At 39.1% G+C, this 27,296-nt stretch overlaps 2 protein-coding genes across 4 annotated transcripts; one reads left to right on the top strand and one right to left on the bottom strand.

Annotated features, from left to right (window-relative positions):
* Window positions 1-825: 825 nt before the first annotated feature.
* On the bottom strand, window positions 826-3,727 carry LOC116311689 (PEST proteolytic signal-containing nuclear protein). 3 transcript variants are annotated; one of them, XM_031728889.2, is made up of 5 exons: window positions 3,622-3,727; window positions 2,801-3,027; window positions 2,036-2,110; window positions 1,887-1,942; window positions 826-1,800 (listed from the first exon to the last, which is right to left on the bottom strand). In XM_031728889.2, exons 1-5 carry the CDS (start codon window positions 3,665-3,667, stop codon window positions 1,689-1,691), a joined length of 516 nt encoding a protein of 171 aa, XP_031584749.1. In that variant the 5' UTR covers window positions 3,668-3,727; the 3' UTR covers window positions 826-1,688. The 3 variants fall into 3 exon arrangements, with proteins under 3 accessions (XP_031584749.1, XP_039464909.1, XP_031584750.1); XM_039608975.1 differs by having other exon boundaries at window positions 2,801-3,030; window positions 3,622-3,718; XM_031728890.2 differs by lacking the exon at window positions 3,622-3,727 and adding an exon at window positions 3,051-3,615 and having other exon boundaries at window positions 2,801-2,978.
* stk16 (serine/threonine kinase 16) lies at window positions 2,936-11,256 on the top strand. Its single transcript, XM_031728888.2, has 9 exons — window positions 2,936-3,054; window positions 3,719-3,802; window positions 4,172-4,297; window positions 5,487-5,706; window positions 5,790-5,923; window positions 7,169-7,256; window positions 7,821-7,949; window positions 8,062-8,183; window positions 9,479-11,256. The coding sequence occupies exons 3-9, from the start codon at window positions 4,212-4,214 to the stop codon at window positions 9,615-9,617; spliced, it is 918 nt and encodes a 305-aa protein (XP_031584748.1). The 5' UTR covers window positions 2,936-3,054; window positions 3,719-3,802; window positions 4,172-4,211; the 3' UTR covers window positions 9,618-11,256.
* The last annotated feature ends 16,040 nt before the right edge of the window (window positions 11,257-27,296 follow it).

The raw sequence follows: 27,296 nt of genomic DNA on the forward strand, positions 1-27,296 counted from the left end.
ATGTATATACTGTGCATAGTACTTTGAAATACTATTTAACATCTTGGTTTTGCTTTGTACTTATTTTTCTTATATAGAGCTTACAGTTTATCATTCATATTTATTCTCTGAGCGTCTGCAATAAAAAAAAAAATATCCCTGGCATTGATAATGTATATTGATTCTAAAGATCAGAACAAAAACACACGTTAAGGAAATTTCCATGACACAGATGTAGATTCATAGCTATCATTTTAACATTTTGGGAGGGGGAAAAAGGGTGAGTCACCTCCTATACTATAGGGCTGGGTATCGTCACTGATTTCTAGAATCAATTCGATTCTTTTTCACAAGCTCCCGATTCGATTCGATCCGATCCACGACTCGATTAAATTCAATTTTGACTAAGTCAGAAATATTATAAGTCTGATCAATTATCAGTACTGACACTTATGAGACTTTATTAGAGGTGTGAGCATCACAGCAGATGCCTTTGTGTCAAAGTAACTGAGGATAAAACACAGAAAAACATGAAAGAGATTTTCCTGGCCTGGCTTTGAAGCAGATAACCTTAAAATTATTCTGCAGTAGAACAACAGCGGAAGAAAACCATGAATCAGCATACGATCATTACCTAATGCTGCTGAAGTGAAGCAATGTTAGAGGTTTTATTACGAGACACAGCTAAGCGTTTTGCAATTTGGCATAATTTTTAAAAATTTACATTCCTATACTAACTTTATTAGTGTCAGTATTTGTATGTACCTGGTTTCACATGTTACAGAGAAAGTATAGACTGAGTTATAAATACACATTTAAAAAAAGGAAATATTTAATGGAAACAGATTTCAGCATAATGTTGATTGAATTTATTAGGGGACGTTAACAGAACACTCAAGCCACAGAAATTCAAAGTTCATATTTCTCATCAAGATGGATTTCCCCCAGACTGTAAAGCACAATCTATATCAGTGAGGTGCAACTTAAAATGGGCCTGATTAACATATCAACAGCACTGTTACCCGCACCCTGGTATCCACATCATGGCGCGTTGAGTCTGGGTTTCACACAGAGGTCAACTACAGACATATTAGTTTTGGACATAAAAATGAAATCAGACATATTTCTACAGTAATTAGCCTGAATGGGTAAAAGAAAGCAAGCATAACAAAAACACTGAGGTGTCTGAGGTGGCACAGCCGGTGAAAACCAAGGATCTGAAACTGACAAACTCGTGCCTATGTCTAGTGTACTTCACACTCAAGACAGCATGAGTCTCACACTCTGATTTGTGGCATTTTAAAAATAAAACACTGTGGCACTCCTATTTACATTTTTACACAGAAATTAAGCAAGCAGCACACTTGCTCACCAGCTTCGGATAGGAGCAAAGGAAAATGTGGGGTGTAAGGTGAGAGGTTGTTTTTTTTTCATTAACCTGAAAAAGCAAATAAAATTGTAGCCGTCATACTGGGGAATTTCTTTTCATCACCAGTTCACACCTTTTACACAGAGGTCAACCAGTATTTCAAAGTGGAAATACAAATTCAGTCACAATCATAGCAGGCTTAAAGTATTCATCATCACAGACCCACAGAGAAGCTGGAAAAACTAGGACTCTAATGACTAATTATCTGAGCCTTCACTGATATTTAACATGGTTAACCTATACAAAATTAGCTAGTAGTGACAAAATTTGCTGTAGTTATTTACAAGTTTTCTGATTGGGACTTTAGCTTCCTTTCCCAAAGCTTTTGATGATCGGAAAATCCCTGTTTGCCCTTGTTGAAGGAATTAGGTCCTGCAGACGTTGGCGTTTCCCTGAAAAGGTAACAGAAGAAAAGAAATTAAAGATTTCAAAGCTGACCACAGAAGTCAAGTGCAAAATTATAAAGTACAGTCTGTACCTCCCAATGTTCTTCATCCTCATCTTTGCTTCTGGAGGCATCTCCTCAGGTTCACTCTACATGACAAAAGAAAGTTAATATCAGCCTCTGAACGTCTACTGTTCAAGCATTTGTTTGATCGTGACAGGCCTGCATGCACAGGCACTTACATCATCATCTTCGTTAAAAACAGACGCTAGGCCCGGCTTTTTTGCAGGAAGTGATGGTGCAGTCTCTTTGGGCTTCTAAAAACAGGTTGGGGGACATGACAATTAGGAAAACAAAATAAAACACCACAACTTAGCATCAAGCATCACACCTCTACTCAGAAATCACAATCCTTCCTTCAGCTTCTGAATTATAGCAGTGAATAAAGAAGTTTATGTAAAAACACAGAAGGTCAACGTGAAACTGACCTCTGATATTTTGGATATTAACAACACCAATATGCATATGAATACATTTAGAAAATGTAGAAAATAGGGATGAAATGTGTTTTGTGAGGCAACCGTCATAGTGACTGCTGATCATCCAAAACTAGTCATTTGATACTTAGGTCCTAGTGACTGATAATAATAATTTTGAAGAACTTCACTCAAGGTAATACATTGCGACTACATTCACATAGTCTTTTGGAAGCATAAAAACAGCAAGATGCAAATCTTGGATGAGGTAAATTCCTTATTCTTTCAACACCTTTCACACTGGCGCCCAGATTCAAATGACATGTCTTTATAACTTTTAAAAACTTCAGATGTATCCTCTTTAGGACTTTTCTGAGCAGTATGCCATGATCATTTACAATCCCATGCTCTAACTTTTATGCTATTCAAACACCGTGTACAACAATTTCATGGGTGTTACAACACCCATTATATTAATAGGGTACAGATTTTTAAATAATACAGTGTTGGTCTACAGTCTCACATACTCACCGGTGCTCCCAGTTTAATAGATATGGGGTTTGTTTTCTTCCCCAATTGACTGCTCATGCTGAAGCCTATTTTGGAGACTTTGGTTGGTGCTGGTGGGTCTGCTGAAGGCTCGTCTTCATCTTCGTGGGTGAGATGCTGGGATGTGCGTTTGACTGCGGTCCCTTCTCCCCCCACAGTGCTACAAGAGACAGGCTTAGTTTTCACTCTGCCTCCCTCCTCCTGCGGCCCTGCTTGAGGCAAGACAACTCACCAAGGTGAACAACTGTTTCCTGGGATCTGGGTGTTATTAAATCCATCATCTTTACCTGTATGGCTAGCCATTAATGAACCAACGGTAACATAAGTACCATTCTACCATTTAATTTGGTGCTTTATCAATCCACGTGACGACTGTGTGCGTAGTAAGTCGCAACCTTATCAGAGTTTGGTGTTTGAGGCATTTTACATGATGTATGAGACCAGGTAACGCCAAGCTAAGATACCAGTGCTAACTAGCATTAGTTAGCTAATAGCACACCAGGTAAACCGGCGAGTTAGGAAGCTGAAAACAAAACAGTGGACTGTGGTAAAGAGTAATGCCTTTGGTTTATCATTTGTAAATTAATAGCACATCTGACACGCACCTAAATAGGTTAACGTCAACACAATGTTAACTGCTAACTTGCCATTAGCAAGCTTATCTACCTAGCATGAAGTTGTCTTAAGAGACGTTCCGCAAACATCTCTTCTTAGTTTTAATGAACAGGGGACATATCAAGCTAACACTGACTACTTTATATTTTTCAACCATATTATACACTATAAAACAGCACACATATCACCTCTGTCGTCGGTGTTACCCCTCCTTTTACGTTCGTTATCCGCCATTTTTTTCGCCACTCAAATTCACCGCTACTCGTCTTCTGGCGCTGTTGGCAGTACAACTCTCCCACTCTGATGGTAGAAGAAGAGGAAAATGGACGTAGCAATATGACAGCGAGCTAACCTGGTAAACAGAAACTGGTAAGAATAAGGAACTTAACGAGTTTAATCGCATAGCGTGTTATTTATAGCTTGTAGGTATTTAAGTAAAGCTACAGGTCGACTTGAGTTAATATTAAAAGTTGACCCTAATGTGAAATATTACCTGTTGTAGCTGTGCTATCCTCAACTACGCTACGTGTTAATATGATACTGTGTTGGCTAACCTAACATTTATGTTACAGTTCATTAGCGCTGTAAGACCCAGTGTGTTTTATATACAGGGCTGATATCTTTTAGATTACTTCCAGTAACTGTTACTTTTACATAGTTAACACAATTGATAGACTTTATGCATTTTTGTCACCCTTGGATAACTTTTAGTCTTTTGTTGTTGTTTTTTATTCCCAGGCCCTTTAAAAGCTTGCCCTAAGACAATGTACCAGCCAAGATGGGACAGACAATGTGCGTATGCTCCCGTGCCTCCATCATCATTGATAACAAAAAGTATTACTTTGTCCAGAAGCTCGACGAAGGGTAAGAAAACATTTTCACGCTGTATGACTTTAACTACGCAGAAGTATATCATAAGATTTTATATTTGTCACTAAATCCTAAATTAGAAAAAGAAACAAATGAATAATTAATCCTCTAAGACACAGGTGTTGAACTCCAGGCCTCGAGGGCCGGTGTCCTGCAGGTTTTAGATGTGTCCTTGATCCAACACAGCTCATTCAAATGGCTAAATGACCTCCTCAGCATGTCTTGAAGTTCTCCAGAAGCCTGGTAATGAACTAATCATTTAATTCAGGTGTGTTGACCCAGGGTGAGATCTAAACCCTGCAGGACGCCGGCCCTCGAGGCCTGGACTTCGACACCCCTGCTCTAAGAGTTATCCTGATGTAGCTCATTACTGTGACCTTCATTCATGAGTCTCACTGCTGCACTTGGTGACAGCATCTCTCATTACAGGGAACATGGGCACTGGTTGTTAGTTTGTAATCAGACCCTATACACTCTCTTCATTATTTTATTATGTTAATAGGGAAGAATCAGGTTTATAACCTCAGATTTGCTGGGTAAATCAGAAGGCAATGAAAGATGGATTAATGCATTGTTGATTATTAAATCTTTTTGCTTCCTGTTTCTTCTTTTAGCTGTTCCCTTTTGGGATCACCACAGTGGCTATCTCCCTTTATCTCACCTTAGCCATAGTCTTCCTCTGTCACACAAACCCTTTGTATGTCCTCCTTCACTACATCCATGAATCTTCTCTGGGGCCTTCCTCTTTTCCTCCTGTCTGACACATATCTACTATCCCTCCCCTGTGCATGTCCAAACAATCTTTGTTTTCTAACTGTGTTTCCAAACCACTCAACCTGAGCCATCCATCTGATCTACTCATTTCTAATCCTGTACAATCAGGTCACTCCCAGTGAAAATCTTAGCATCTTCAACTCTGCCCCCTCTTTTTTGGGGGCAGTATCACAGGCTCCAAGCCATACTTTATAGCAGGTTTCACTACCATCTTGCAAACCTTCACTTTGATTCATTTGCTATCCTTCTGTCATAAATTCCCCTGATACTTGTCTCAAGAAACTCCAAACCACTACCTGCACACTTTTCTTCACCTCCTTTGTACAAACAAAAGCAAATATGTATGGCATGTCACTGTTCCTTTCCTTTTAAGTCAGTTTTGCATTGATAAACCTTTTTCTCATTTCAGTGGGTTCAGTTTCGTTGATCTAGTTGAAGGGGTAAAGGATGGGCACTTCTATGCCCTGAAGAGGATCCTCTGTCATGACCGTGAGGGTCGCCAGGAGGCTCAGACAGAGGTGGAGATGCACCAGATGTTTAACCACCCCAACGTCTTGAGCCTGGTTGCACATGCCTTTGTTGATCATGGAGCCAAGACTGAAGCCTGGCTACTTCTGCCATATATGAGAGTGAGTTTTTGCAGCAGTTATCATTAGCATAATCTTCAGAGAAATGATCTTGGTCTGATATGCTTGCATGCTTACGCAAACAGAAAGGCAGTCTGTGGTCTGTTCTGGAGAAGCTGAGAGACAAGGGGAGCTCAATGCCTGAAAAACAGATTTTGCAAATCTTTCGTGGTATCTGCTCTGGACTCAAGGCCATTCACGACAAAGGCTATGCACACAGGTAATCCCCAACTGAGATCGTGAATAAGAAATTATATGAAAAAAGAATAAATCTCATTGTGCAGTTATGCATTATTTGATTATTAAAATTTTAATCTTACTTCGGATCTGTTTATTTTTGACTTGGGGTATGCAGTTTTTCAGCAGCAGTGCATGGTGGTGCAGAAATGCCAAGCGAGTGCACTACATGCATAGATCATGTTTCACACATTTCAAAAGAAATACCAGATCATTTTGCCATATTCAGATTCATTGCTCCCATAAAGGAGGAAAATCCATCATTTTTATCTTTTAGAAAGCTTCACAATACTTATGCATTTAGAAAAAAAAAACATTATTTCACCACTTAAACAAGTTGAACCAGTTGTGTGTCTTGCAGCTCATTGCCACATTGTCTTTATTGTTGGTCAGCTGAAAATAGCTTGACCAGATTCCAACAAACAAAATATGGGACAAACGCAGTGTTTGTGTGGGTCAAAGTGGGACACGTTTACAATGCTGGGAGGTGGTCAAATGCAGTATATATTTGAACGTAACCTTTTAAACTTTCTTGCCAACTTACTAAATAGTTTTCAGTAGCAATGCATCTTTATATCTCATATCTGACAATTTTAGTAATTTTTAACAAGTTTTGGCACATGCACACATACGATGTCACTTCACAGCATAATTGTTCTTGTGCAAAATTTAAAAGTAACTTTAGAAAAACTAATTTCTCACTGTATACTACCTTTTCTTTTTCTGTGTTGTAGTTTCTATCACTTTCACAAAAATCTGCAAAGCTTCTGACTTTTTGGTAATTTGGAACTTTAGCCTGTCTAATGTTATACCCAATGTGATTATGTTAAAAAATACTTTTCTTCATACACATTGACTAAAAGCCAGGCTTTAGAAAAGTGCATGTCCTGAAGAACCAGTCAAAATGTGACACATTGTCTTGAGATTATTTGTCTAAATAGTTGTACTTCTTTTGAAAAACAAACTAAAGATAGTTTGTTTATCATCAAAATGTCATTTTCAGCTTGAGTGACCAGATGTTCCTCTTTATGTGGGACTGCACAGCATTTTTACTCCTTGTCCAATGTCCCATAGCTTACACAAGTGACTGGTTGTTGCCAGATGGCCAGCAACAGGTCTCAAGGCCTGAGTGACTGATGCAATAGTCAACCTGCTTTTGTGTTTTTTGTTTTTTAACTCGACGGAGGTGTCTACATCTAAATGCCTGCTGTGTGCTATATTTTGACAGAGACATAAAGCCCACAAATGTGCTTCTGGATGAGGATGACAGGCCAGTTCTGATGGACCTTGGCTCAATGAACCGTGCCAGGATTGAGGTAAAATCCAGGGTCTATGAAGGATTTTTAAGATTTGTGGCTCTATATTTGTTTTGTGAAAAAAAACAAAAAAAAAACAAGATGTAGTTAGTTTAACTGAAGCCTGAGGTGAGACTGGTCTCCACAGCATTTTTGTACTCTAAATGTGTAAGAACAAAGTGCCATCCTCACTACTTTTATTGTGTTTGTTTATACTGAAAAGTAATTTTCAGCCTTTTATTTAAATGTTGCTGAGTTGCTGAGCTCCACCACTAGATGGCAGAGTAGTGAAGCTCATATTTAGGTTATACTGCTAAATGTCTGTGGATTTTGTATTTAGTTTCTCAGAACACAGCTGTTCTCTTTCTAGATTTTTTTTTTTTTTTTTTAAACGTAATGGACTGTGTAATGAGCAATGTCACATGTGACTTTTAACATTTTCATAGCTTTTATTGTTAGATTTGCTTCTTGTATGTCTCTGAAGCTACTTTGTGGTTCTTTAACACATCCATCCAATGGTCTTACCACTAGAGCCCCTAAACTACTTAACCCACGATGGATTTAATAAAAATGACTTTATTGCAGGTAAGAGGATCCAGAGAAGCCATGACCATACAGGACTGGGCCGCCCAGCGGTGCACCATTTCCTACAGGGCTCCTGAACTCTTCAATGTTGAGAGCCACTGCATTATAGATGAGCGCACTGATATCTGGGTAAAGCTGTGTAGAGCTTGTTCCTCTTGGCTTATGTGTTGCGTATGTTTGTTCTCAGTAAATGTCACTCACAGATTCTCTTTCTTGTGCTTTGCTGTCCCTACTGTTCCAGTCACTTGGCTGTGTGCTTTACTGTATGATGATGTTGGAAGGGCCGTACGATCTGATATTTCAGAAGGGAGACAGTGTTGCTCTGGCTGTCCAGAATCCGGTATCCATCCCTCCCTCTTGCAGGTCAGTCTTCAGGCTGTAGCTTGAAAGTTTCCTATTTATCTAAATGTTTCTGTTACTGCTTTGCAGAGTAGTAGGAAAAAAACAATGGTTTTGAATTGAGAAGCCCTGGAGAATAAAAGCATGTTCCAGTTCTAATGGCGTGCAACTGATTTTAGGACAGATAGTAACAAGAAAAGGTACCTTACCAAGATTTTTGTCTACTTGAATTTTCTTTGGTACTGTTCAGTTAAGCTAACGCGACACTGACCTCTCAAATGTAGTACAAGAAAACTAAGTTTAGTTTCTCTTTAATTTTTTAAAAACAAGCTGTGTGGCTCTGAGCCTGGCTACACCCTGGAAACCTTTTCGCTGTTAATAAAAATTGTGCATGCTTAACAGTGCGGTGCAGAAGTCTTAAGCTACCCCTCATTTCATCATGTTTTCATAGGAAGGAAAAGGTGTAGCAGTTCTAAAAAGTTTGAAAGTCAAGATTTGGTATCACCACCTTTTATTCTTCAACACAGCCTGAACTCTCTTAGGCAAGCTTTCTGTCATATTTTAAGTAGTCTTCAGGAATGGTTTTTCAGTAATGTTGAAGTTTGAGCTCTGAGGTGGCCAGTCTTTGACTGATGGTCATTGGGATCATTTTCATGCTGAAAAATGAAGCTGTACTCTGCCAATCAGATGCTTTCCTCATGGCATTGTATGGTGTATCTAACCTCACTTTTCGATGATGTTTTTTCATTGATAATTTCGCAAATGTTGTTCTCCACCACCACTGGTTGAAATGCAGCCCCGAATCATGATAGAGCCTCCACCATGCTTCATAGATTGGTGTGGACACTCTCTATTGTACCTCTCACCTGTGCTTCTCCAGACATACTGACTAAGATTTGAACCACAATTATCAAATCTGGATTCATCACCCCATAAGACCTGTTCCTACTGATTTTCAGTCCAGTATCATTTTTATGCCTGTCAAACCTGTTTTTTGGGTTTTTTTGGCTTTTTTTTTTTTTCGAAGGTTGAACTAAAGTTGTGACATGCTGCTGTTAACAAGGTGCCTAAAATAACAATTTAAATTGGGTCCTTTGCTGAGTCTATAGACACTGGCTCATCCCTTGAGTTAGGTGCCTTTTTCTGCTTGAATCATTCATATGTCAGTGTGAAGTGGCTTAACAAACAAAAAAGTTTCCTCTGAAAATGCTCGGTACAAGGACTGGACTGAAAATGAGTGAAAAAGCTTATAAGAAATTCTGACCTCTTGGAACCAAAATCTAAATCAAACCTAAAGTTTGTATTTGTCTTGTACCCAGATACTCGGAGGGTCTGCAGATGCTGCTGAGCTCCATAATGGTGTCAAATCCTCAGGAGAGACCGAACATCAACTGGGTTCTTGATCAAGTACAGGACCTGCAGAGTCGCAGCCCAAACACCCAAACCAACATGGTCTGATCCTGCACAGTGAACCAAATGTGTGGTCATGTAGACCTTTGAAAGGAACAGCTTAGTTCCAGGTTAAAATTCTTTGATTTATTTATTGACTCTAATATACCAATTTTCACTCATCTTGGGGAGCTTAGCATGAGTTTAGTTTGAATGTTCCAGTCCAGTTTTGGGTATCACAAAACAGTTGTATAGTCCTCCAAAAGCTCTGAAGAATCAGAGAAGCCTTAAATGTAATTACACCCAGAAGCCGATTATGGCTGTGGTTATGTGCATCTGATAATGAAGTGGGTCTATTTTGTAATCTCGACGTTCTTCCAAGAGTAGAATAAAGACATGGACACCACTCTGTCAATTCAGTTTGAGGCTGGAACTGGCAGGGTGAAATTTTACTTTGGGACTATGAAGAAGGCAACAGGCTGGCTTTATCACTCTATATGAAGGTTAAAATCAGTGTACAGTAACTTAAAATTCAGTTATGAACAAAAGCTGCCTAGCTACTGGCTGTGGCCTTAGAAAATAAGCATATCTCTATAATAATACTTTAAGATATTCAACTTTGTTTTGTTTTTTTCTCAGTTATAGTGTAGTTGTTTTTTGTTTTCTTAATGACAGTGGTGATAACATAAAAGCTTTGCCAAAATTTCCTGTGAGTGAAAGCTGCCCCAGATGACATTCCCTAGCAAGAAGGAATATCGTCCACTTTCTTTATTTTTTTCCCCCTTTAATTCCTTATTCATGTATATGTAACACTTGTAATGTAACACATGTGTACAGTAATCGTCAGCTTTCTCGTTTTAGCAGAGATGGAGAAAAGAGGCAGGAGTCTCCTCGTCTGCATTTCTCCACGTATTCAATTACTTGCACACAAAAAAAGGAAAGAAGAGAATGATTGGAGATGTCAGGTTCTAATGTTACAACAGTAAATTCAAACTTTAATAACACTGAGGAATCACTTCATGGCATGATTGTCATCAAAATTGCAATTTTATGTGACATTTTAGGGTTGGTTTTTGTTTTGTTTTTATTAAACTTCACTTTTCACTGTATTGTGTTTCAACAGTTAGATATTTTCCATTCCAGCTATTTTTGTGTTGAATGCTGCATTTTCACTCATGAGTGATTACAGTTTGTCACTTTTGTTTTCTCAGGGTACGCAAACATCTCAAAGGGTCTGATGGTGTTTCTCATTAAACCCTAATGGTACTTTTTAAATGGTTACCAGACACAGTAAGCTTTTAGGCGTTTTAAATTTCATTTGTGGCTGTCCTGCAGTGATAAAGTACATTATAATAAAACTAAGGAGTCCAGTTAATTGTTGGTATGTACTGGAACGGTAATTGACACAGCATTTAACTGTATCACCTCCTCCTGCTAAGCTTGTATATGTAAACTGACTATGAACTTCTGTGTGGCTGTTAACAGCGCACAAAAACTGGTTTGATGCCTGCAGTAAGAAATCTCTCCTGTATTACAGACACACTGGTGAAGATCACAGATGAGTGTGTTATTTGATTTTGTAAAATCCTTTTGAAATTATGTTTATTCACTGTCAAGTAAAAGGATAAATGTGATAAATATGTAGCACTATGTACACAGTTTTTAATATACTTGTGAAATAAAATGGCATCGTGGCATTTTAAAAGTAGTCTGTCAAATAAATTATGTGAATCTGTGTTTAAGTGCAGTTACCTCTAACACTTCATTGGCTGATTTAAAAAAAAAAAAAAACAACAACAAACAAACAAAAAAACGAACAAAAAAAAGCATTCTGAAAGCATTAATTAGTGGGTTAAACGTCATAAATTCAACCTATGGGATCATCAGATATTTGCATTTCACTTTTTTGATAACCTGATGTTTTGTGATGTCAAAGTATCATCATGCAGCATCAATTTGCAGCCTATAAAATTTTATTTTTAAATGTGACATCATGGTGGATGATCAATCACAATTCACAGATAATAGTAATTTATGATGTACAGAAAGCAAGTTATCAGTTTCCTTGTCATTCGTTGGCTCTACAAATTAATGAGAATTAAAATTAGTTTGCTTCCAAACAGTCTCCTCCAGTAAACAGTTAATCTTGTTCACCACCAAATTAAAGTGTTTGAGTTTAGAGTGTTATGTGATCATGTGGTCAGTAGTAACCATGGCCACAAAAAGCATGAAAATAGGTGAATGTATCAGCATGTCATAGCATTGATTACATATTACTGATGAAAGCCCCAACCGTGCCTAATTAATGTGGGAATCAAACACTCCCTCCATGATCATCACCACCTAACACCACTGGTGTGGCAAAGCAATATTTTAAGTTCTTCCTTTATCATTTTTGCACGCGTAATTTTATCAGCAGTATGTTAACGTCTTTGCTAAATGGTTTGAGTTTCATTTTGATACATCAGGAGTGAGAATCTGATGAGCTTGTAAGTAGTATGAAGGAATGTTATGCTATGAAATGGAAAAGTGCCCATAAAACAACAAATAGGACCTTGAGCACAATTTTGGTAATGATCCATTAGGGCTGATCATTGTGTACAGTACTGTAGGGTTCTTGTGAACTGTGGGCAGATGGACAGATGCCTTGCCTTGAGCCCATCAGTGTTCCAGCCAAATGAGCTAATGACTAATAAAACCTTTGTAATTTCTACATTTGAGGTTACATCTTACCTATATTGGTTATCAAGCTACAGAGATCACTGAGGTATCACATGACAGTGCCCAAATTAACTGTATATGTGGCGTAGCACAGAATATACGGGTTATAAATGGGATGAAAATCGCTAAAATTGTCAGATATAGCTTTTAAAAAAGGGATAGCAATCTTTGTACACACCTAAACTGAAGGGCAAAATTTGTTACGGGACAGAAGAGCAGCTGAGAAGCTGAGATAACACCAGAATATAATCAGAATATTTAGACTACATTGTGTCCCATTTGTCCCACACAAACACATTTGTCTACCTCACATTTAGTTTTATGGGGGATCTGGCCACCATACTTCTGTGGTGAATCCATGTAGTGACTACAATGCATCAATGATTAAAGTGGCCAACAGCACTGCCAGTATTTATACCTGTGTTTTTGATGGTGATGTGTAGTTCTGGTTACTATGTACCTATATGTAGATTTAATGCAGAAGCATAAATCTCCTGTACCCTGTAAGCTCCATATTCACTGCATAAGTATAAATTAAGTAGTGGCTGAACAGAAGGAAATACCTGCTGCCTGGCTCCCAAACAAGACCTTTAAAAGATTAAACTGCAGTGTTATGTGGTTTTCAAATACGTTTGTTTGTTTGTTTGTTTGTTTGTTTGTTTGTTTGTTTGTTTGTTTGTTTGTTTGTTTGTTTGTTTGTTTGTTTGTTTGTTTGTTTGTTTGTTTGTTTGTTTGTTTGTTTGGGGTTTTTTGTGCACACTTTTAAATTAAATCGGAAGAACTCTATATTTCAATCAAGCTGTCTCAGTCTCAGTTAAACTGTATCCAGTGGCTGACGATCACAGCCTTCATTTGATAGCACCGAGCGCTGGTGGCCGTTATCTGCATCTTTCCTCATGCGCTTTTGTTCGCAAACAAATATCCAATCGCACATGTAGCTGAATTTACAGCCCCAACACCCACTCAGATCACTGAGGTGTCACACTTCACTGCTGCCCCAATTACTTTCAGAGGTAATATCTACCTCCGCGGGCGCAAACACACAAGTATGACCAGCCGTAAAGTTCACCCGCCTCGCATATTTACAGTGCGTATGCCCTCTTATACACAAACACCCTAAGGAATCATTACACTTGAATTAATAACATTCCATCAAATTTTTTCCTCAGGCCCACCTACAAATCCCAGCCTCCCCTGGGTGGGGGTGCTGCGTTCAGGACAGAGCTGTTTTTATGGGTTCAACAGGGATACACACACACTCTGGGCCTACCTTTTATATTCACGATCATCTCCATGTGAGGGGCTGAATGATGTCATACAACACAAGTGCAAGGTCAACGAAAGCGTCCGCTTGCGTTTTAGCACAGTTTCACATGCTTTTGGTTATCAGTCATTAAGTGGACCCACACCGCTGGTTCGGATGCTGTGTGTGCCTGAGTGATCTGCATCCCCCTAAACCATAAACCATCTGCAGGCTTTATTGATTTGGCGATGAATCAATTAGTGAATTATTTAATTAGCAAAACATTATGGGTCAGTGCAGGGCTGCTCCCACCCCGCAGTGCTCCTGGGTCTCTTTAAATCATTTTGCACATATGTTTGGGACCTGTGTGAGTATGTGCACGTCATCGTATCTGTGCAAAAATGACCACACAGAAGTCACGTGGTCTTTGTTTTGGACCTTGAATTCAGACACGATCCCGGGGAGACCTTGTAAAGTCGCCCAGTAAGTTCCTGTTGCCACTTGCCAGATGAGGGCCCCTGTTCCTTTATAGCTTTATGTGTACAGACTGAAAACTTTTGCTGTCACTCAAGTCCAGATTAGTCTTGGCTGCGGCTGAAAGAGGGAGAAATATGGACATTACGTCTCCCTCGTAGAGTGGATGAGTTACGGCCCGGGCTTGTGATCGGGGCGTCCTTTTGAAGAAGGAGCTTTCTGTGCGCTCATTAATTCATGGGAGTGTTTGGGTTAAAATGCATAATGAGTTCATTAAGGGGGATTGGCGTAATCAAGAAAGGTATTGGCTTAATTACTGGCACAGAGCCAGACCTATCCGTTCTCCCTGAGACCGGCAACCCACCCTGTCCACAGAGCTCACTAATTTAATTAAGTGTACAAAACGGTACACCCTAACGTCGCCTTTGGGGGCAATTATGGCACCAGAGATTGAAAGATCTCCTCCGGGGGTATTTTACTTACTGGCAGGAGATTGCCTGTGTCAGTTAGCTGATTGCATTGATTATATTGATTTGTAACAGCTTTTCGGGTAATTTCATCTGCAAAGGTGAGAGCAACACGTTGGCCCGGGGACTTTTTTATTTATTCTTTTTTTATCTAGACACTGGACTCTTTTGCCAAGTGATTAGATGAAATGGAGCTCCACAATAAGTCTTTTAAAGTGGGAGTTGGGGGAGGTGGATCGATCGTTTTTATTTGCTGTATAAGGTCAACACAGGTCGGATGTTATGAATTCTTTTAAAGGCATCACAACTCCTTGACCAGCAGCGTGGCCACCTTGTTGTGGTTGTGCTGAATCTGCAAGAGAGTGGCTTAAATGGGCAGCTATAGGACTGATCTTCAGCTCATAACAGAGACATGTGGGGCAGGTTTACATTAGCAAGCAAACCAGGACACAGAGCTAGGTTGAGTCTTTTTAAAGTGCTGGAGAGATACCCCCTACAAGTGCGCATGCTACTTTTTCTTCCTCTTCTTCTTTTTTGATTACTTCCCTTTTTTTCACGCAAACTCACTGTACTGAAATTGTGTGATGATAGCTTAGCGGACCCTAAATGTAGGACCTAATAGTTTTAGCCCTCACAACGTTTTGTTTTGTTTTTTTTTTTATCTAAAGGGACTAAGGGATGACATCGAAAATAACTGCTAAAGCCATATTATTTGATTTATATGCATCTTATAGTTTGCATTTCCATCAAAATTAAGCATGTTCCCACCTCAACATGCAAAAGCCACACAGATAAAGGACTTAAATTCAGTTTCTGATGTCTTTAAATGTGTTTATGAGGAGCTGTGTTTGCTTAGTTTTTAGGCAAACATACATAAATGCAGACACACAATGACATCATCTTCACAACTGTGTTCTCCAAACTGGGGGATGTCTTGGTTGTTGTAAAAAGGCTTCCTTTTCTGTCAATTAAAGAGAAAAATTTGCTCTGACATATTAGTTTTAATTGCAGGCCTATAACCTTTGCTAAGTGTGCCAAAGGTACAAAGAGGCTAATAGTTTGATGAGCAGTTCATCAGCGAGAATTAAGAGGATAGGATGACAAGATAATCCAGAGGTGCCATGGTCATTAAAGGTGGCCAGAGGAGAGCAAATTAGCTGATTAAACAACTTCCCACCCAGCCTGTGTCGTGCAAGCAGAAAGGAAGGCCTTCACGGTGATGGACGAGGGGGCGTGGAGGAGGCGTTCATGTCGCTTGCTGGTAGAGTTGTCATCGAGTGAGTGAAGTGTCTTCATCAATTTGGAGCCATTATCATGTCAAAAGGAGAGGGTGGCACTTGCCAGAGGGGAACAGATTGGGGGAGGAGAGACACTGAAAGCCCATCTGCATACTATAAGCTTATTCATTTTCACACACACACATACACTCTCCCTGCTCCTCCAGCCCCTCCTCCCAAGGCAGGCCAGTTTACCGTAAGGCTGTTTAATTTTCCTGAAATAGGGCTCTGACAGCTGTGTCATGCTGATGAGAAGGTGCTGAGAAGAGTGGCAGCCTGTCACATCTCATCTATCTCAGCTCGCACTCTGCTGAACTTCTGCTGCCTTCGCCTCCTCGTTTCGCTTTACTTCTTCTGGGATGTCACACTTTTTTTCTTCTAATGAACGCAGATATGTCAGTCTGTTAAATCTGCTGTTGTGCAAGGGAAGGACGATTGGTGATTGGCACAGGAAGAGTACAAAAGTAATAAGTGGGAGCTGCTTTTTATTTTACTTGCATAGATTGTTATGGGTCCCTTTATCATCTGACCTGGCTCAATTATGCCAATTGGATATCACAGAGACACCGAGAGGTTGTGGGGACAGCCAAAGGAAATGCAGAAAGTGTGTGTGTGTGTGTGTGTGTGTGTGTGTGTGTGTGTGTGTGTGTGTGTGTGTGTGTGTGTGTGTGTGTGTGTGTGTGTGTGTGTGTGTGTGTGTGTGTGTGTGTGTGTGTGTGCATGTGTGTATGAAACATGGAGTAAAGACATAGGGAATGAGAGTAGAAAATAGCTTGTTGGTGGAATATGCATCACTTAGCATGTATTACTTTGCAGAGAGAAGCACAACAATTTAAATGTTAGTGATGTCATTTCCACCCGTCAGTCATGTCAGCGGCGATAAATGTGGAGCCATTACATAAATGAGATGTTGGCGTGACCCTCTCTATGCATGCATGCAGATACACTCACCCGTGTCACTTTAGGTTTATGTCAATAGTAAACTAGCCTAGAATAGAAAAGAAAAAAAAAACTAATCTCTTTTGTTATAAAAGTTGTTTTGCTTTGTTTTATTTCAAAGTGTAAGTCCTAAACCAAAATCGGGTTAGTGGCCGAGATTATCGTCTTGTGTAGTTTTTGGCTATTTGTGAGATATTTTCAGAGAAAAGCTTATAATACAAAAGAATGTACACTAATACAAAAGTCAGAGGTTTACAAGCAGCAAATATATGTAGAGTTAGGACCAAAAGTTTTTAGGCAATGGCACTTTTTCTTATACTTCTGTCCAACACTACAGTGCATTTTAAATCAACCAATCAAGATGTGCAGACTTTTAGCTTTAATTTAAAGGGGTTTTGCAAAACATTTGCATTAACTGAGTGGGAGTTACAGCCGTTTTAACTATTTCTAAACACTAATTAGACCAACTAGCAGAACTTTAAATATAAAGATTATTTTGAACGAGTACAAACATAAAATATTTATACACAAGATTTAACCTTTACTGAATCCAAAAAGATAACGTCCACTCGAGCACCACAGGGGATGCACATTGAAAGAGGAGGTACTTGTAACACGGTGAACTAATGTTGCCTGTATTAATTCATCTCCATGTTTATTGTGTGAAGTTGACTGGTTTGGGAGTGGTTTTGTGTGTCACATTTGCTGTGAGCCAATGGCTGTGATGGGTTGGACTAATTGAAGGCAGGTGTATTTGATTGCAGTGATACTCTAGTCTACTTATGGCCCACACTGCAAACACTGCTGTAATATTATGTGTCTCTGTGCAGGTATGTAATATGACCTGATATGTTTATGATGGATAGTTTGTTACTCTGTAACTTGTATAATTTTGGATCATTGTATTAAAAAATGATCTCTTAGAATTTATTGACTGTTGTCTTTTGCCCACGACTGAGATGGTTGGTCAGACCTAAAATCTCTGTGTTGCATACAAACAGTATTCAAAGTCACAAAGTTCCCCAACATTCACTATCCAACAGGGTAAAGTGTGGAGTGAAGAAAGGTCTTATAAATCCAGTTTTTAGACAATCATGAGCAGTTTCTCTCCTTCTCCATACTTTTTTTTTTCTCCACATCTCATCTTTCTGGTCCACGTTGATCTTGGTTTCATCAGTCTTCGACACTTCTGTTCTTGAGGGTAACCAGAGGTTTGCACATCGCCTCCTCTAGAGATTTCTTTGATTTGGTTTTTCCTTAAAGAAATATTTTTACAATCAGCAACTTGAGATATCTTCCAGGTCTTTGGTGTGGCAGAGGTGACGCGTGCATTCCTTCTTTTTACAGTGTACCAGGTTGTTCATTTGGTCACCCCTTAAGTTTGTTTTTTGTTTTGTTTTGCTTTGTTTTTTACAGTCTTTTAACTGTATTAAGTATTTTCTGTTTGTTTTGTTTTTAAGGTTAATAATGGCCTCCCTCACTTTCATCAACATCTCGTGGGACTTCAAACACAGCTGGAATGTTTGACTTAAAAACGCACTGTGGTTGTGGACAGACACAAAAGCTAGTTACTAGTTAGCTCGTACACGGGCACAAGCTGATCAAATAGTGCGCATCAGTTTGAAAGCAGCTTTGATATTGTAGAATTATAGGAATTATTTTAGGGTTACTGTTCATAACCATCATCTTTATCATTGCATTAATTATCATTTCATCCAAGCATTTATTGAAGTTGTTGGCATTAGGTTATAATTTATATTATAGGGGTTATCATAATCAAATATTAACATGTTTATTACAGGTGCAGTTATAACTACTTTAAAATGATTGAGTTAAATATATATGTATCATAACTCATATGCTGAGTATATTGTTACAGTAAAATAGTAGCTGAGCAAAGGCCTGAATGTATTCAGCTTCTTGTGGTATTTGAGTTTGCTTAGTTACAGGTGACGGAAGGATGTCCAGTCCATGGTGACCTCAAAGGCCTTAGGTCATCACCATATTCGGAAGAGTATGCCACAAGGAGGAACCTCTATGTTGCATTTAATTCTTAAAATACATGAATGTTCTGTACATGCAAATTATGTGCTTGTAAACGCAAGAAGGGGCGTTACAATACCCTGATGTTATAAAAGCAATCTAGAGTGTATTTTGGGTAGAGATGTACAACTGTTTTGCAGTTTGCACCTCTCCACGCTGCGTGCATTAAAATCAGTTGTTTGAACGACCTTTTCTGGACTATCATTGTTTTACTCTCATCCTCAATTTCGAACCCATAACAATATTTATATGAAACATTTATAATTAGGGCAATAATTTACAGTAACATTGATAAGTAATTTAATAAGGAACATCTCCATCAGTCTTCCAATATGTAGTTAAAACAGCTGAGGCTGCAGTTGTTCCATTCTGTGCTCATTTCTGTGCACATTCAAATACCAGTACCTGTGCCTACATGCGGACACGCAGGTTCAGCCTTCACAAACAGTTGAGTGGAGCCGTTGCGGCTACGCCTCGGCCCGGGACTGTCACTGTTAGTGATCCCAGCCGCTTTGATGCTGTCAGCCAGACAGATTACCCCGCTTTTAACCATCTTTTGAACTAAGCATGCCACACAAAAGCCAGCTGTACACCATCATGCCAGTGCAAACACTTATTCACATTAATGCCACTTTATTCGCTGTCGTTACTTCACAAGTGGAGGAAGGACGCATTTGTTCTGAGTCATTATTTAGATAATATGTCACTCACCCTGAAAGCGAGCTGAATTAGAAAAGGTCAACAGTTCAGTGAAAGTATACATGAAAGGAGAAAACCATCATCATCATGTGTCGATTAGCCAAACACTCCTGGGAAAGTATGTTTATTACATCTACAAAAAGACTCACTCACTTACAGATCATAATAAGGATAATAACCCTTTTATTCTAAGAGTTGCCAGCTCGTCGATCTGCCTTACACTCCACATGCCTTTATAAGACACAACTGCATGTCATCAAGTATGTTTTTGTCTTCTCTGTCACTGCACGTTTCTGCAGATGTCTGTGGATGGGAGTTGCATGTTTATGATCTGCAGGTAGTGGCCTGACCTACCTGCTCAGTGTTTGTTGTCTTTTGTATTTCAGAGGTTTGCCTTTCTCTCTCCTTCCCCTCCTCACTTCAACCACTCGAGGCAAATGGTTGTCCTCCGTGAACCTGCTTCGACCACTGGGTTTGTTCTTGCTAAAAGTGGTTCTTTAAAAGTTTTTAATTCAGATTAGTTGTTTATAATGGGTTTTTTTTTTCCTTTTTTTGTTTTTTGCATAAGTAAAAGACATTGAAGTTAGAGATACAAACAGTTTTTTAGAACAGAAAACCATGTTTGTGTCACTTTGCAGTTTGCAGCGCTGAGGTAGGAGGGAAGGGAAGGCAGGGTTGGAAGGTCAGTGTCTCTGCTGCCGGAGGAAGGGAGGCAGTCAGCATAGGTACGGGTGGGTAAGAAAGGGGGAATTTAATTAGAGCAAGTGCCTGCATCCCCCTCTGGTGTCCTGCTCCGAATTACTATTTGCTGCCAAGGGTTAACTGGCCTGATAAATGGGATCAGTCACACTTGTACACACACACACACACACACAAACACACACATGCAAATACAAACACCTGTGCTGTGGAGAGGAGAGGACTAAGGCCTGTATGATACGAACAGAATGAGTGATGATACAAATATCGAAAGAGCATGTAGCCCAAACACTGCGTTCAGTTAAGCAATGACCTGTTTTGTGTTTGGATCCTATTGAAACCAGATTTTAAATTTCAGTCTATCTTTACGCTTTAAGTTAATATGTTAAGCCTTTTATCTTAGTGCATTACTGAAGGCTTGGTCAGTGGTAACCCCAGTTTGTATGCCTGCTGGATTTGCAGACACTTAAGTGGATTTACTAAATGTTAATCAGCCAGCAAATTTTTTACAGGCCTGGATGCTGCTTAAAGCTACTTAATGCTCTTCTGATGCATTTCCAGAACCTTTAGAGTGTCCTCGAACCCTCCGGATCGCGGAAGGCTTCCTTCTGTTTATCTAATGAGTTATTTGGACTCAGACTCAAAAACTAATTATAATCTTGTTAGCAACTTCACAAAAGAATTTGCCCGATAGGTCAATGATGACAAATTTCTCACCATTATCTTGCAGAATTAAGAATTAAGGGCCAGACTTACTAAGTCAAATATTGTGTCCAATAATAACTTAGCGTGGTTCCTCTGATGGCAGAACAGAAAGTACCTAATGGAATAATTTATTTCGATACAGCTGTGTTGCAAGGTCAACCCTGTGGGAGTCAGAGGAGATAGGGGAGAGTGCAGGAAAGGGAGTTATTGCAAGAATATAGGAAGATAGTGAAGGACATTAAAAACAGTTCTGAAAAGATTAGTTAGTGTATCCGTACTTTTATACAATGGATTCATATTTCTACTCAGTCTTAAGTCAAGTGGGCCTAAATGCAAAATTAATTTAAAATGATACGAGCATTTAGTTGGAAGAAGACACATTATAATGTCATTAATCTTTAAAACCTGAAACCTGAAATAGTGAAAGTGGAGTTTTTACTGAACCTTATGACAAATTCTGAAAAAACAAAAAAACCCATTAAATATTAAATATGCATATATGAAGTTTAATTTATCATATTTGCTACATCTGGCAATTTTTTAGCCAGCAATTTATTCCCAAACACATATTGTGCAATTTATTTAGGTTTTTCAGAGAGAGAAAAATCAGGCTGATGATGCAGGAGTCTCAAAAACCGTATGTGTATCATATAAATATGATACACTAGGGTTAAGGGGATAAACCTTTCATTGGCTATCCCCAGAAGCCATTTAGCCTAGTTCAGCCTGACAGATGAAGTCAGGTGAAAGCTAGCCTGGTTCTCTCAAAATGTTTGACATACACAACTGACCAAAACTTCCCAAATGAAGAATTTTACTTATGTGCTCAAACTTCTTTAATAAGTCATAGTTGAATAAATATTTCGATTTGTATATTGATTTAAAAAAAAAAAATAGAATACAGGTATATCATGTTCATTTCTGTGCTCTGCAAGTGCTATTGTGAAAGCAGGGCTACCATAACTTAGCATAAAGCTTGCCATAAAGCTTAATATTATACACCTAAATAATTAAATGAATGATGTTAGAATTTTATTTAGTTGTCACTGTCAAGTGTCTGTTGTGTGCATTGAGGCCCACTGCCACAATGACCCGGCAAAACTTTAATAACACTTTAAAGGTATGTGTAGAGTATGGTGTGAGCCTCAGAGTGAGACATAACAAATCCTTTAATTGTAGACTAACCTTTGCTTCGAGACACAGTGTGAGAAGACAAATTTGATTCTCTCATCAGGTCAGAACCTCCAACAGACCGGGCAGTTACTATTTCGGTTAGTTCACACACTGAGCGAGTCCCACCTTGGCACATTTCCCGAAACGCAACACGTCAGTACACCAAGAGCAAACAGAATATAACAAACGGCACTAATCTCATAAGCCTATTTGTACAAAACCAAATGTTAATAAACATGAGATATTGAAATGTAAATATGGTACATTTTCATTTCTCAGAATCATTTTTAGAATATAAACAGATCAGCACACAAACAGCTGAATTTAAAATTTACACCACACATCACTAAAATACAACTTAAATATTTACATGAGATAGAATCATAAAAAGTGAAACACAGGAAACAATCTGAAAGTATACAAGTAAGTTAACCATATAATCTGTTCTAAAATGTAACCAGCAACCAGTGGTTACATTTTAGGGACATCATTTGTTGGGAAAAAAGTAAATGTTGGAATTTTGCCTCCAAACAACCACAGTGAAGTTTTTTCAATCAAACAATTAAGATGTGATTGAAGTGCAGACTTTGAGCTTTAATTCAAGGGGATTATGAAAATTGCATTAACTGTTAATGAGTTACAGCAATTTTAGTCCAGGCCTCCTTTTTCTGAGGCTCAAAAGTAAATGGACAGTTCAAGTGTCATTACTGGGTTTAGTTCTGATAGCTGCTAGTATGTATCTGTAAAATCCTCCGAAATTACAGATGAAACTCAGGTGCATCTTCTGGCAATGCCATGTCTTAACAAAGCTAATCCAGACCCACCCTGAAATCTAGTCTGGTTCTTCTTTGGGCCTCTCCACAAACTTTCCTAAAATATGTTGACCTTGCCATGGCAGTGGGAAAATGGCGTGCTAAATTCTAACTATCCTACATATTGACTCAAAAGCACAGAGTCTCCAGTTATTTGTGACAGGCTGTGTAAAAGTGATTTAGCCCACCTTAAATATTGAGCATATGTAATTTACTGAGAGGACGGGCCACCTATTCACCTCTCTAACCTTTGGGCTGTAAATACGACAAATTTGAAGTACAAAGAGTGAAGGAGAGATGAGTCAATGAGGTGCATGCACACACACATACACACACAGATGTTTGTATTTAAACCACTTTACTTGCTCCCTCAAATCGGGTATTGTGTTTGTCAAGAATGAAACTTAAGATTAACCAGGAAAGTGTTTGGTTTGAATGAAAAGTTACTCAAAGTCAAAAAGGGCCAAAGCTAATGTAGGTGTTTCTGATTTCAATTTTTTCATCTAATTTTGTATTTCAAGCTAAATTTATAGAGATCTGTCAAGTGGGAATTTATGGGGGTATTTTGACTGCCAATTCATCAGGCCTGTGCTACTGACCATTCTTTGTCACACCTCTGATAACATTTTGATCAATTCAGAGCTGTTAAAATATACCCTGCTGCTGTGATTTACCTCTACTCCAATTTCAAAGATTGGTCAATCTTAATAGTGACCTGTTAGCCAATTGACAAAGTCAATAGACTAAACAGGACTATTGACCAGTCAAAAGTGACCGATCAATTCATTTCACTTTTTGAAATATTGACTTTGTCCTCCCAGAAATCATGTGTTGGGAGGTGACTCTCCTAGTATCAACAGAAATGCATTTACTTAAAACTTTACTCCCATGCAGGATCTAATTTGTTGTCCAGGTTACACAGAGTATTCAAAAACTTAGTATGCATGCTTATGAAATAGCAAAAATCACACCTGGCCTCTGTTTCCTTCAAGGCCGTCTCTATGTGGACCTCTGCACCGCAATGCTTTATTTAGATCACTCTGTGGGGCACACCATTCTGCCAGTTGCATATGGGACTTTAACATAAGTCTTCGTGTTGAGCATCATTATTAGTAATGGCTCGAATCTGGCATGACCCACCAGTCAAAACTGGAAGAGTTCGTAGTCCATAGCCAAAGCCCTGAGGTCTGTATTGTGTCAAATGTGGTGCAAAAAAAAACAAAAAACAGGAGGGTGGTGTGGCCTCAGCAACAGCAAGAAGGTCCTGGGTTCAAATCTAGTCTGGGGCCCTGCCTTTAGTTTTTCTGTGTGGGGCATTTTCTCTCCATATCTGTGAGGTTTACTCCAACTTCCTCCCAGGCTGCATGTGGTTAGGTGATTCTAAACTGACCGTGAATGCAATTGCTTGTGTGTCTCTGTGAGTTGGCCCTGCAACACACTGGTGATCTTTCCAGGATGTACTTTGTCTTTTATACTATGACTGCTGAGATAACCTCCAGCCCTCCTGTAACCTTGAATTGGAGAAGAGGATGGATGGACAGTCTATTTGTTTGACAAAAGGCCGTCTGTATCCTTTCATCCATTCTCTTTTTCTTGTCCTTATCAGGGTCACAGGGGGCACTGGAGCCTTTCCCAGCTACCATAGAGCAAGATCCGGGGTACGCTCTGCACAGGTCACCAATCTGACAGACAACCATTCACACTCTCACCTACAGACAATTTAAAAATCACCAATTAACCTAAGCCCACTAATTGCATGTCCTTGGACCATGGGAGGAAGCCAGAGTACCTGGAAAGAACTCACATATACACAGGGAGAACATGTAAACTCCACAAAGAAAGGCATGACGGTGGAGTCTGTCCCTGGAGTTTCATGCTGTGAGGCAACACTGCAAGCCACCACACCATCGTGCTGCCTGCAGGCCACATCCTTTCAAAGAAAATAAATAAATGTCAAAGTTGATTATTCAAGCTCATAAATTGATCTAAAAAGAGGGCTGCCTTTAGCTTTATGGCACTTAAAAGGTGACAGTAATTTATGTTTGTTCATTTTCATTTGAATTCTGTTCTTCTATATGCAAACCAGAAAAAAATTGGTTTGGGTCTTGTGAAATTTCTTTTGAAACAGACTTCTCACACATAAAACCTCTTTCCAAAATGTTTTTGATGTCAGTGTGGAATTCTAATGTAACGTCCTGTTGTGTCTGCTGGAGAACTTTCAGTAGAAACGCCCTAAACCGTCCTCACAGCATGCTGAAAAAGCTATTTGACAGCAACAGCTGCTCACCATCTGAACTTTTAATCTCTCTTCTTCTCTCGCTCTGTGTTAGTCTGCATGTTGAGTTTGTGCAGGTGCAAATTAACTTATAGGCACTATATTACAACACCAAATCTCACCTTTAACTTGACTGAGATATAAACATAGTGTCCAAACTTTGGGAGTTCAAAAGTAATGGTGCACATGAACCATTACTGGTACATTACAGTTACATTTGTGCACAGAGTTCACACATTATAATTGATTCAGCTGAGAAAGCTTCAAAAAGAAAGTCCCCATTGCTCTCCACAAAAATAGATAAGAATAAACAAGCAGATCAGTGGAACGACGTTTCACAGAAAGATAAAACAAGAATAAACTCAAACAATTTATCTGATGAAGAGAGTCTGAATTCGGGACTTCCAATCCTAAGACCAACTGACTGAGAAAATAGCACCTCCTCTGTCAAACATGGTGTAGGGTCGCTTATGGCTGTTGGTTTATGGGACGCCCAAACTTACAAATGGTTTAACAGCTGAGAGGTGAACAGCAGAATTACTACTTAATATTCTGAAGATTATCTAAACTGAAAAAAAGAGCTTGATTTTTTTTTAAAAAGAGTCAACTTAATATTTTTAGTACATTTCAAATACATTTTCTGCAAATGAAAAAACCTTCAGTATCCAGTATGTTGCTCTCATATCTCCCGCTCCTTTTCTGTGGTTCGGCTTCAATAACCTTTGGTTACAGTTAACATGCAAATTGGCCAATAAGAAGCTATTACGTGATTGTTAATGGCAGCAGGCGGCTTCCTCACAGCGGAAAGAATGGCAGAAGAATTGCTATCACGAGCAATGAGCTGCATCACTAAAGGAGCAATTAGGTGTAGATTTATATGTCACTTTAGACAACAAAGAATCGCTTACAGTGGTGGTAAAGACACAAAAATTTATACCATAGTTGAAACTGAATTGATCTGTAGAGGCGGAAAACCAAAAGCACAAACCGCCAGCTGGCGGAGATCTTCAAAGCTGAATATCCTCATAAGTGGACTGATAATGCACAGCGGAGAGGGCTGGTGAGATAGCAGGGTGAAAGTAATGATGTCTTGTTGTGGCTGATAAGGTGACTTTATCTCCCATCTCCCATATCTATGCACAATGGGACTCTTGTATGGGTGATAGTAAAACACGGGGCTGTTAGATGGAACAACCCATTAAATGGCCATAAAAGTCACACTGGACTGGATAATGTGAAAGGAAGCTTTGTTTTCCATTGTGGAATAATGAAACAGGTGAGCAGGGAAACAGACTGAAGAGTCATAAGGTTGGAATTCCCCGAATCAGACTCTGAAGCCAACGTCGTTTATCAGATATCTCCGCATTTTAAGCCATTAATCGCCTAAGATCAAACTGGAATGGTGCAAAGGGGCTATTCAGATCAGCCTATAATTATTATTATCTATTTTTAGAGATCTTTATGTTGCACGTTTTGCATACGTGGTGCTCAAAAGGTGTTACCTAACCTAAAAGCCAGATAATGGTGTTAGAGCTATCACATGTCAAATCATATTAATCTGTGGTCCATAAATTTAAGGCCTCTTGTAGACTGATTATTTCTAAATATGGAGAGTTTTCATTATCCAGGTCCAGATGGATGGTAGCTTCTAACAGTGGACTGAATGTGATTGCATTCACACTTTTCTCAACCTGATAGTGCTGTGATTGGTCAGCTGTGCAGTGGTGAGAGCAGAGCCAATAATTGCACTGTGATTCATCCCAAATCACAGTCTTGATGTTTCCCTCTGGAAAACATTGACCTGTGGAAAAAGTTCTGTATAAACTAGTTTTGATCGTAACCCAGACCTCAGGCCTTAAAGTAATGGATCAGTTTAGGAAACGTGGGGGTTTAAGTCTCCTACTCCTACTCATCCTGTCATAGTTGACAGGAGCTCTTTCTTCTCAGTGTGAGCTTAACAGCTTCCTCTGACACTGAACATTTTAAGCAAATGTGAAAGTGCTAAAAGATGGAGTTCTGCTAATGGCTACTTGAGGCTCTCCAAAATCAGGCCAACACCGAATGACTGTGTTAAAAATGCACAAACACACAGTGGAAGAATTTACGACCTTATAACTCCCTGGGCTAAATTATATTAAGGCTTAAGGTGAGCATTTTAAGCCATTAGTTATCCAGAGTTCTTAATCTCATGTTATATAACCTCTAAACTGTAGTATTGGTA

This window comes from Oreochromis aureus, linkage group 1 (assembly GCF_013358895.1).
Source record: "Oreochromis aureus strain Israel breed Guangdong linkage group 1, ZZ_aureus, whole genome shotgun sequence".
NCBI classification, from domain to species: Eukaryota; Metazoa; Chordata; class Actinopteri; order Cichliformes; family Cichlidae; genus Oreochromis; species Oreochromis aureus.